The 12,533-nt window shown below is 40.1% G+C and overlaps 1 protein-coding gene across 5 annotated transcripts in view; it reads right to left on the bottom strand.

Annotated features, from left to right (window-relative positions):
* The window catches only part of LOC142194850 (plasma membrane calcium-transporting ATPase 4-like), a 174,757-nt gene that overhangs the window by 41,768 nt on the left and 120,456 nt on the right, over positions 1-12,533 (bottom strand). For all 5 annotated transcript variants that reach the window (XM_075264243.1, XM_075264239.1, XM_075264240.1 and 2 more), the window contains 3 exons: positions 11,897-12,138; positions 11,580-11,814; positions 6,382-6,561 (listed from right to left, as the gene is read on the bottom strand). In XM_075264243.1, coding sequence (XP_075120344.1) covers positions 6,382-6,561; positions 11,580-11,814; positions 11,897-12,138 — 657 coding nt within the window. The remainder of the gene's footprint in view (positions 1-6,381; positions 6,562-11,579; positions 11,815-11,896; positions 12,139-12,533) is intronic.

Below are 12,533 nucleotides of genomic sequence, written 5' to 3'. Positions count from 1 at the left end.
TGACTGGCTGTGACATGATGGCGCGTGCGCTTTTATATGAGGCAGCGGGAGGGCCTAGTACTTTCGAGAATGGACTAGAACCTTCTCGCTTCGCATTGGAGCTTACCGCCATCTATGGTACAGTTTGACAACTTTTGGACAGGAAATAGTTACTGTCTAGTCCCCTAGATGGCGTTACACGAGGAAACACGCGTTAAGCATAAAGGAGCGGTAAAGTTTGTGTGAAAAGCAAAAAAAACAATTTTAAAGGGGTAGCCTCAGGAAGCTTGATCTGCCTTCTAAGCTGCCTAAAAATCTTCTTTCTTCCTGTTTGCTCGCGTCAATTAGCCCCGCCCCCAAATTAGCGTGTAGCTCCGCTCACCACATAGCGTGATCCTATGGGATGACTTAAGGGCCTGTGATGTCATCAAAAGGTCCTGTAGACTTGGATTTACCTTGTACGGAGTTTCCTAAAGGACCTGGCTCCTCTGCCCGCTAGCAGCCTGCTCTATATAATAAAGCTTTATCCTAGTGAACAGAGAGACCAGGTCCTTTAGCCCAGTAGGATTTAAACTGCTTTATATAAGAAAGCAGCACTTATTCCACACACCCCTCTATCTCACAGCAGGGAGCTAGGTGATGTGTATGTGATGTGTATGTGTGGTGCAGACACAGGCTGGCTCCGTACACTCAGCCCCACACAGCAGGGAGCTACGTCATGTGGCTCCCTCAGCAATGAGCCAGGGGGCCAGGTGCTAGTGTCCATAATGAAGTGAATAAAGTAAGATAGTGGACAAACAAAGCAGTTTTGCTGAAGCAATGTATTTAGGAAAAGTCTTAAATCCACATTAACAAGCAGTATAGATAGAATCATTGTTATGATACCACCCCTTTAAATTAGCCATCGCCCCCCTAAACCGCTTCAACGCCCCCCAATCTTCTCTGTGCCCTTTACTGCCCCCCTATAGGCCTCCAGCACCCACAAGGGGGCGCTATCGCCCACTTTGAGAAAGACTGGTCTAGGCAGAAGGAGCTCTCACCACATGAGATTACTCACATGCTAAGCCACAAACCCTTGCCAGATAAAAAGAAAATTACTAAAATAAAAATGATAAAAAAGCCCTATGCATCACCAAAACCCCCCCAAACAAAACAAACCATGTTATTGCTTTCAAAACCACATGTAATAAAAAATAATCCCTAACCATGGCTATATATAGCAACTAATGTATAGCATATTATTGTAAACGTATAAAAATCAACTCAGCAGATACTTAAGCTATAGTCACCTGAATCAAACTGTGTCTTATCTTGTGCGACCATTGCCAAGATTTCATTGTTTTGTCAATATGCAAATTACCTCTTAGAAGCAAAGAGGGACATTCAGTAGGGATTTATAGTACAAGAATAGGACACAACATCAGCTGTCTACCCTCAGGGGTCCCTGTTGACCCCTTTTCTCTTTAACTTTCATCTTTCTTTCAGCTTATTTGGGCTCTAGGTCCTTGGTTTCAGGCAGGTCTCTTACAAATTCACAATCTTGCTTATCCCTATACCAAACATTCCATCTCAGACAGTTTTTTTTTTTTTTTAGCTATAATCAGATCATACACTTTAGTAGATCAACATTTGGTACCCTGGAGGCCCTCGCCCTGATTCTGTTTGAATATACAGTGGGGCAAAAAAGTATTTAGTCAGTCACCAATAGTGCAAGTTCCACCACTTAAAAAGATGAGAGGCGTCTGTAATTTAAATCATAGGTAGACCTCAACTATGAGAGACAAAATGAGAAAACAAATCCACGAAATCACATTGTCTGATTTTGTAAGAATTTAGTTGCAAATTATGGTTGAAAATAAGTATTTGGTCACCTACACACAATCAAGATTTCTGGCTCTCACAGACCTGTAACTTCTTCTTTAAGAGTCTCCTCTTTCCTCCACTCATTACCTGTAGTAATGGCACCTGTTTATACTTGTTATCAGTATAAAAAGACACCTGTGCACACCCTCAAACAGTCAGACTCCAAACTCCACTATGGTGAAGACCAAAGAGCTGTCAAAGGACACCAGAAACAAAATTGTAGCCCTGCACCAGGCTGGGAAGACTGAATCTGCAATAGGCAACAAGCTTGGATTGAAGAAATCAACTGTGGGAGCAATAATTAGAAAATGGAAGACATACAAGACCACTTATAATCTCCCTCGCTCTGGGGCTCCACGCAAAATCTCACCCCGTGGGGTCAAAATGATTACAAGAACGGTGAGCAAAAATCCCCGAACCACGCGGGGGGACCTAGTGAATGAACTGCAGAGAGCTGGGACCAATGTAACAAAGCCTACCATCAGTAACACACTACGCCGCCAGGGACTCAGATCCTGCAGTGCCAGACGTGTCCCACTGCTTAAGCCAGTACATGTCCGGGCCTGTCTGAAGTTTGCTAGAGAGCATTTGGATGATCCAGAAGAGTATTGGGAGAATGTCCTATGGTCTGATGAAACCAAACTGGAACTGTTTGGTAGAAACACAACTTTTAGTGTTTGGAGGAAAAAGAATACTGAGTTGCATCCATCAAACACCATACCTACTGTAAAGCATGGGGGTGGAAACATCATGCTTTGGGGCTGTTTCTCTGCAAAGGGGCCAGGACGACTGATCCGGGTACATGAAAGAATGAATGGGGCCATGTATCGTGAGATTTTGAGTGCAAACCTCCTTCCATCAGCAAGGGCATTGAAGATGAAACGTGGCTGGGTCTTTCAACATGACAATGATCCAAAGCACACCGCCAGGGCAATGAAGGAGTGGCTTTGTAAGAAGCATTTCAAGGTCCTGGGGTGGCCTAGCCAGTCTCCAGATCTCAACCCTATAGAAAACCTTTGGAGGGAGTTGAAAGTCCGTGTTGCCAAGCGACAGCCCCAAAACATCACTGCTTTAGAGGAGATCTGCATGGAGGAATGGGCCAACATACCAACAACAGTGTGTGCCAACCTTGTGAAGACTTACAGAAAACGTTTGACCTCTGTCATTGCCAACAAAGGATATATAACAAAGTATTGAGATGAAATTTTGTTACTGACCAAATACTTATTTTCCACCATAATTTGCAAATAAATTCTTACAAAATCAGACAATGTGATTTTCTGGATTTGTTTTCTCATTTTGTCTCTCATAGTTGAGGTCTACCTATGATGTAAATTACAGACGCCTCTCATCTTTTTAAGTGGTGGAACTTGCACTATTGGTGACTGACTAAATACTTTTTTGCCCCACTGTATATGCCAAAACCTACAAGTAAAGGCTGAATTTTCAGTATGAATGGACTTTTAAATGCTTTTTATTACCCCCTCACCCACATACATTCTTATATACATTAGAGAACCTCACCTAAAGGTTCCTCATATACTGTGGTGGTACTGATGGATCTTTATATCATACCTATTGTACATGTCCTCGGATACTCCTTTTTTTGCAAACAGATGAAAAGAATGATAACTGAAGATTTTGATACTACTATACCTTTAGACCTGCTTATCCACTTTATTCATTTATTCATTCAAAAATGCTTTATTGCTTGTTTTTGGTGTAGAGTGTCCCCTCCATCACAGCTAAAATGGCTTGCAAAAGTATTCATACTCCTTGTACTTTTTCACCTTACAATCACAAACCTAAATGTATTTTATTGAGATTTTAAGTGATAGACCAACACAAAATAATTGTAAAGTGGATCAAAAATGATACATGGTTCTCAAAATTTTAATCAAATAAAAATCTAAGTGTGATTCAGCCCCTGTACTGTGATACCCCTAAATAAAATCCAATACAATCAATTGCCTTTAGAAGTCACTTAATTAGCTAATAGCTGTGTGTAATTTAGTCTCAGTATAAATACACATTTTCTGTGAGGGTTTCAGTTGTTTGTTAGAGAATACTAGTGAACAAACAGCATCAATAAGACCAAGGAACTGCCAAAGACATGTCAGAGATAAAGCTGTGGAGATGTTTAAAGCAGGGTTAGGTTATAAAAACATATCCCAAGCTTTGAGCATCCCAAGGAGCACTGTTCAATCCATCATCCCAAAAATGGAAAAAGTATTCTACAATTACAAACCTACCAAGACATGGCTGTCCACCTAAACTAACAGAATGAACAATGAAAGCACTGGTCAGAAAAACAACCAAGAGGGACATGGTCACTCTGGAGGATCTGTAGAAATCCACAGTTCAGGTGGGAGAATCTGTGCACAGAACAACTATAAGTAGTGTACTCCACAAATTTGGCCTTTTTTTTAGAGTGTCAAGAAGAAAACCATTGTTGAAATAAAGACATAATAAGTAACATTTGCAGTTTGCCACAAGTCATATAGGGAACACAGCAAACATTTGGAAGAAGGCTGGTCAGATGAACTTTTTGGCCTAAATGCAAAGCGCTATGTGTAGTGGAAAAGTAACACTGCTCATCACCCTGAACATACAATCCCCACTGTGAAACATGGTGGTGGCATCTTCATGCTGTGGGGATGCTTTTCTTCAGCAGGTACAGGGAATCTGATCAGAGTTGATGGGAAGATGGATGCAGCTAAATACATGGCAATCCTGGAAGAAATCTTGTTGGATGCTGCAAAAGAAGCAGATTCTCCTTCCAGTAAGATAATGACCCTAAACCTACAGCCACAGCGAAATAGTTTAGATCAAAGAATATTCATGTGTTAGAATGGCCCAGTCAAAGTCCAGACCTAAATCCCATTCAGGATCTGTGGCAAGACATGAAAACTGTTCACAGACGCTCTCCATCCAATCTATCTGAGCTTGAGCAAAGAAGAATGGGCAAAAATCTCTAGATGCACAAACCTGGTAGAGACATACCCCAAAAGACTTGCAGCTTTAATTTCGGACAAAGGTGGCTCTACAAAATATTGATCTAGGGGGCTGAATACTTATGCACGTCATACTTTTCAGATTTTTATTTGATTAAAATTTTGAAAACCATAACTACGCTCCTATACTTCAGGACACTCAGAAACAACTAACTAACTAACCTTAAGAAACCTACTAGCCCCGGCCAAACTACTTAATTCCGATGCTTTGAAGAGATGTTACTCAATCGGTAGAGAAGGTAAATGATATGTGCAGGTTGGAGAAGCTAGCACACTGGTCCAGCATGTCTGCTCAACCTACCTCAAAATATGGACTCCATAGTTATTTGCTAAACAGACACTCACATATTGACAATTCTTAACTTTCCTTATGTTTATTAATTTTATTTACTTAATTTTTGTTTCTACACGTTCCTGCACGTTCTGCATTCACTTACTTATTGTTTACAATCATTTGTACTCTGCCAAAGTCTTTGTGCAATGAACTTGACTCTCCCAGAGTTTAGATTAGGCCACTGTCATACCACTCCATACCTCTCCAATTTTTTCCCTCCCCTTCCAACGAGGCTTAATGGCTCCCTTCCCTGGTTTTATATTCCCGCACCTTACCGCCCTATCCTGTGTTTCCAACATCCCTACTGTGATTTGTTTGGTTTGTATTGGGCTTTCAGACCTAGTTTCCTACCTTGTTATACATTGTAAACTGAAAAATGTTATACAAACTTTTTGATATGTGAGGTTTGTGCTTTCCTTGCCTCCTACTTTTGTACTCAATCAAAAAAAAACTGTTTTCAAGCAAACAAAATTTTGAAAACCATGTATCATTTTTGTTCCACTTCACAATTATCTGCTACTTTGTGTTGATCCATCACTTAAAATCTCAATAAAATACATTTAAGTTTGTGGTTGTAAGGTGACAATGTGAAAAAGTTCAATCGGTATGAATACTTTTGCAAGCCGCTGTATACACTTTGAATATCTTACTGCCGTTTTTCTTTACTCTGAACAAATATCAGTCCGTTTGGAATCCCTAGGTCTCCAACAGTACCAGGATTGGTTCTTTCCTTTACCAGAGTATTTTTCATTTGTTTCTGTTTGTTAAGGGGTACTTAATTTTGAATAACATGTTACTTGTGTGTGTGTATTCAGTACTGTCTTGTTCAATACCATTTTGTACTTCATATATGATAAAACAAACACAAAAATAAAGTAAAGTTGCAAAAAAAAAAAAAAAAAAAAAAAGACACTGAACACTTAGGCAAAGAAATACATATTAATGAGTTGTTAAATACGTAGGTCACTGCACAAACAAGATGGGGTGTAAATCAGAATAGAATCAATTCTGCAGTGAACATTAACTAGATAATAAGCATAAATAACGATATGTTACAAATGGCCTTAAAAGCTGTAGTAAATCTGGTTCTCATTTCAGAGTTCAGTTCAAATCCCTGCTGCAAAGCTCAGATTAGCAGAGATAATCTTATTCCCTCTCAGTTCATTACGGTTTGTTCACTTTCTTACTTACCTCCCCCTTTTCATTTCGGATCAGTGTGTTAAACTCTTTTCCCTCAAGGCATAGGAAGTCTTCCCCAGGTTGGAGAATGCCACACTTAGTAGCGATGGCACGAGCTGTATTTATATTGTCACCAGTAACCATGCGTACAGTGATCCCTGCTCTCTGACACTTCTGAATAGCCTCAGGAACCTACAGGGAAATGAATAGATAAGAGAAAAATATGAAAACAAAGATCTGAGGAAAGTCAGAAAGGAAATTAAGCTAATACTTGCAGAAGCAGAGACAGTAATACTTCCCTTAGGCTGGGGCCACACATTGCGAGTTCGCAGCAGGTTAGTCACTAGCGGCTAACCCACTGCCAATTACAGTAGCAGTAAAGTGGATAAAATTGCATTAAATTCCATAAAGACACTGCAGAAAAAACTGCAGTGCAAAGTGTTATGCAAATCACAGCATGCTGCAGATTCAATCTTTTATCCATTATAACGCATTTATTATATGTGCTTTCTAGTGTTTTCTATATTAACTATAGACAAAAAAGCCATAAAAAATAATACCACAAATGCTATCAAAATGCCACAAAGTCTATTGCTATAGAAACTTTTAACCATTTCACAGCCAAGGGTCTCTGGAAATTTTGCACCTCCAATAGCCAGAGCAATTTTCACAGTTTTGATATGGATAAATCAAACCTACATTGCAACATTAACCCTTTCGCTGCCAGGCACGTACACTGTACGTGCTCCCAAGATGGCACTTCAGTAGCCGAGGACGTACTTAGTACGTCCTCCCTACTAATGCCGATATCTCTGGACTGCAGCAACATATCTTGATGCTTTAAAATGCATTTTAAAGAAGAGACTCATCTTTAAAATGATACCAGGGACTTGATGATTTTACTTACAGTCTTGGAGCCATTCACTGTTGAAAACACTATTTGGCATTTAGATCCAACTGCAGATCTCAATTCCCGACAGTGTTTCAACAGTGAATTTCTCCAAAACTGTACATCCAATCATCGAGTTTTTTATATCATTTTAAAGATGAGATTCTCCTCTTTAAAATGCAATTGAAAGCATCAAGATATGTTGATGCAGTCCAAAGATATAGAGCTCCAAATTGTCCCCCCCCCTCCTGTCTAAGCAAGCAATTTGCGATCTAACAAGAAAGGAAGAGGGACACGGAGCAGCCCAGCAGAGAGAGAGAGAGACACAGAAATGATCTCTCTCTCTGCATAACTTGTATGTGACAGCAGGAGGGGGGTGGCAGGGACTCTATTGTCCCTATTAACCCTTCAATTGCCAATCAGAGTGTATACTATACATTTGTCTCTGATTGTCACATACAGGTATAATATAATTCCCCCCTGAGCTTTACTAGTGGGGTATTCTTATGTTATACCTCCTGAACATAACCAGGAAGTTTGTTGGCACTGTGACCCAGACGTTTACCATTGTCCAGGTCGCAAGCCAAAAAAAAAAGTCGGCACTTCCCATTCACTTCAATAGGACTGCTCGTCGTGAAAGATGCAGCCCATTCATTTCTATGGGGAGCGCTCGTATGCCGGCTCCCATAGAAATGAATGGAGCTGCTTTATACGCCGCTTATTCTGAACGTGTTTTACGTTCAGAATAAGCTTCAGTATACGTAGTGTGAATGCACCCTAAGATGTTAAAAAGCGATACTGCACCTAGCAAACTGTGACACCAAAATCTAACTTTTTTGAGATTGCACAGCATACCGTATATAAAAACACAATTTAATAATTCAATACAACCACCTTCCTGCAACTTTGCAGGAAACAGAGATTACAAGCAAAACCTGCTTGACACTAAAGTGCTGCTCAAGCAATCCCTTTCTGCAAACAAAATGTACTTTCCAAAAAACTGCAAGATGTGAGGAGTTCATACATACCACACTTGTATATATTTACAGGGGCGGGTGTTAAACACCAAAATCACAGAAATGCGCCAATCCATTTTGTACATGCAAATTAATTAGGACTTAAAAATATTATTATTATAGCAATCTAGACATTCATCTCTAGTGATAATAGTTATTACTATTATTTTAGCTCACCATTTAGGTGTGTGGAGTCTTATTAAGCCATTAGCGTTCCACTGTGCAAGGGAACATGGAAAGAATATGCAAATCTGTCTTCCATGATGTAATTAGGAAGTCATTGCCTCAGTCATGCAGTCCAAATAGAGGGCGCTCCCTGAGGATGTACAAGTCTGTCTTCCATGATGTAATTAGGAAGACAGAGCCTCAGTCATGCAACCCAATAGAGAGCGCTCCCTTTAACATCATGCCTGACCTTCCCAGAGGCCTTTGTTTGCAATGATGTGGGATTTTACCAGGTACAGTCTCTCAGCCGCGGACTAATTACATCATGGAAGACAGACTTGTACATCCTCAGGGAGCGCCCTCTATTGGACTGCATGACTGAGGCACTAACTTCCTAATTACATCATGGAAGACAGATTTGCATATCCTTCCCATATTATTTTAGCGTGTAACGGACATCGCTAGAGGCGTATTTTACTCTAGAAAGCTCAGATTGGGTGAAATGTAAACTTTATTCATGATTTTGTGTATATGTTGTGTGTTTGGTGTGACTTTTTTTTGGCGCTGCGACCTGGACAATGGTAAACGCTTGGGTCACAGCGCCAATAAACTTCAAGGTTATGTTCAGGGGGTATAACATAAGAATACCCCTCTAGTAAAGCTCAGGTGGGAATTACATTATATCTGGATGTGACAATCAGAGAGCAAAAGTCTGAATCCCCTTCTCCCCCCCCCCCCCCCCTCCTCTCCTGGGGTCACATACAGGTTGTGCAGAAAAATCAGATTGCTTCTCTGTCTCTGTGCACGCTGCAGGAGCCCTCCTTCCCCCCTCTTCCTTTTACAGTTCGGAAGCTGCTTGCTTAAACGGAAAGGGGGGGGGGGAGCGACAACATTTGGAGCCCTATATCTTTGGACTGCATGAAGATATCTTGATGCTTTAAAATGCATTTTAAAGAGGAGAATCTCCCTCTTTAAAATGATACCAAGCACTTGATGATAGAACTTATACTTTTGGAGCCATTCACTGTTAAAACACTGTCGGAAATTGAGATCTGCAGTTGGATCTCAATGTCAAATAGCGTAGAGCTGACGTCCTCGGCGACAAAAGGGGTTAAACAACATCTGACTGCATCCCCCCCCCCCCAAATAAATGCTGCAAACATTTCTTTGTGAAAACCACAAACTTCTTTGCAAGTATCTTTCTAGAAGCCCATGACAGCACCCGTGTGAGGAGACCGCCCATCTTGGGACATGAACCCTAGAAAGATAAATGGGACCACACCCCACTTACAGACAGGAACCCAGATAAGTGATACAAAAAGGGTTACAAGACCAAAGAAAAAGAACACTGGAGGTACTCGGTCTGGAAAATTACCATATATACTCGAGTATAAGCTGACTTTTTCAGCACATTTTTTATGCTGAAAAAGCCCCCCTTGGCTTATACTTGAGTCAGGGTCCACAGAGTACAGAAAACTGGAAGGACCTGCATAAATTAAATGAAGAGGGAGGTCCTTTGATGCTACTGCTCTGTGATTGGCATGTCATGTAGGTCACGTAACTGTGATGTCATCAAAGGTCCTGTAGCCACTGGTATGTAACATCTGCAGATAAGGTTGAGTATAAATCCTAGTAGCTCCGCCCACACCAGAGTCTGATCACATGGTCACAACGTTATCCTTTAGCCCACTAGGATTTAGCATCTACCCTGCAGATTAGTCAGTGGTCAGGATTCATTGTGTCTTATAGAAGATGTCTGTCGTATGGAGGAGAGGAAGCTACAGTAAAGTGACAGTAACACACAGGTACCTGCTGTGCCTATTGCTATGTCTATTAATGTCAGGCATTTGGGGTTATTAATTTAGTTTCAGTAACTTCATGTGCCTCACATGAATAGCGGTTAACCCCATCATCTCCCTCATATTAACCCGTTTGCCCCATATAAGGGTTACTAATATGTGAGACACATGTGGGTACTAATAAAGGACCTTAATTATGAAGATACCTAATTATTACCTCCACATGTCCCACATATCAGTAACTCTTATGTGAGGCACACAGGGGGTTAATGTGAAGGACATGATGGGGGTAACTACTATTACTATGAGGCACATGGAGTTACTAAGCTGTAATGTACATGATCAGACTTTTTATCTGCAATGGTGGATTTCCCCACCCCCCTAGGCTTATACTCGAGTCAATAAGTTTACTCATTTTTTTGTGGTAAAAATAGGGGCCTCGGCTTATACTCGAGTATATATGGTACATTTTGCACTTGTCCACTAATATTTAGTTGTTTATTTTACACTGTATTTTTACGACATGTTAATATTTGTTATATTTCACTGTCAACTGCATGAATATGTATTGTTCCCATGTATTTTATTCACACTTGTACATTTTTTTATTCCATATTTATATGTATTTATTTACTCATTTATATTTAATTATTTGATTGTATATTTTAGTCAATATTTGTTATAATGGTTATTTTGGAGTTCCCCTTCTCCTCCTGGTTCAGATGTGTTCAGTCCAAACGAAACCACCAGAGCGAATATCGCAAGATGAATCCACAACACACTCATGCCTGAAAGGGGAGTGTTTTAATAGGGCACAACCTAAATAATTGCCATTAATTGTAATTGAGGTAAAATACTCGAAAGTATTTTTTTTATTTCATGTCATTTCCTACAAACTATTTTAATGTCTCAAACTCTTGAACAACTTGTTCAATTAGAGCCCAGTGAAGGAAGCATACATGAAGCTCATAAATTAGGTTGACACTAGCGTTCGGATCTCTGTCATTTGGGTTCACATGGAGATCTGAAAGAGAGACTTTTTCTGCTTAGAAAGCAGTTACCCGCAGAATCCTGCAGACCCAGGGGTCCTCCTCGTAGGACTTTTTTCTCCACCGATTTTAAGCAGAATCTGAGGTGTAATCTCCAACAATAAAGTGAATCCAGCCTTAAATGTGGAGATTATACAATACTGTTAGAAAGCAGCTACCCACTAATCTTTATATGCGACAAGCAGAAAAGAATATCAAATTAGGTGATAATTGTTACGTATTATCAAGAATAAAGTGATATTTTCAGAATGAATTATGGGACCACATTTAAAAAGTAATAGGAATATGTTACCTCAGGACGAACTGGATCTTCAATGCCCACCACAGCAATACAAGTGAGGTCACTCAAAATGTCTGCTTCGTTATCCCAATCCGGCTCAGTGCCTGCTGGGAAGTCACGATATGCCAAACAAATAGTACGAAGTCCATCACATGCCATTGGCTCAATCACTTTTTTTACCATCTCATCCCGGTCTCTAGTTTTAAATGGACATACTTCGCCACCCTGGTCTAAAATTTTTGTACATCTATGCAACAAAATAAAGCAACATTAGTAATCGAGAAAGAGGCCTACTTATAGATATATAAGAAAACATCCTTGGCTCTTACTTGCGTAAAATTATTTCAGAGGCTCCTTTGCTGTACATGCGGAAACCACCTCCAGACTCACTGAGTACCGTGCTCATGGACTTGCGCACTGAATTGAATGTATACACTTTATAGAGTTTCTCTTCAGGAATCTCATTACGAACAGCTTGGTAATCTTGCTTCAGATCCAAAACAAATCCCAGCAGAGCACATTCTGTCTTATTACCCACTTGTCTTGGAAGACCACCTTCTTTTTCTGGAGGCTAGAAATTGGTTAGAAAAGATAATAAATGCTTGTCCATAACATCATTACCAAAAGACCTACTTCAGGTATTGTGCTAATGAAGTCTATGGGTGCCAATCATATGTAATGAATCACCAGCACATCTGTAATCCTGTAACTGCTCCCCAAGGATTTATAGGAAAGTATTAGTACTTTGAATTACTGTACAGATCTTGAAGAGATGGCTGGGGAAGTCTGTATACCACCCTGTAGGGATTTTGTGTCATTGTACAGGACTGGGAAAACATGGCTGCTTTCTTCACAGATATTGAAACAACAAAATACCTCAATAGTTTAAAAAACAAAACAAAAAACAAAACAAAAAAACAAAAAACAACCCAAAACAGCTCATAGGAGCATACAAAAACCAAAACA

This window comes from Leptodactylus fuscus, chromosome 2 (assembly GCF_031893055.1).
Source record: "Leptodactylus fuscus isolate aLepFus1 chromosome 2, aLepFus1.hap2, whole genome shotgun sequence".
NCBI classification, from domain to species: Eukaryota; Metazoa; Chordata; class Amphibia; order Anura; family Leptodactylidae; genus Leptodactylus; species Leptodactylus fuscus.
The sequence above is the reverse complement of the archived record's forward strand: the minus strand, read 5'-3'. Positions and strand labels throughout refer to the sequence as shown.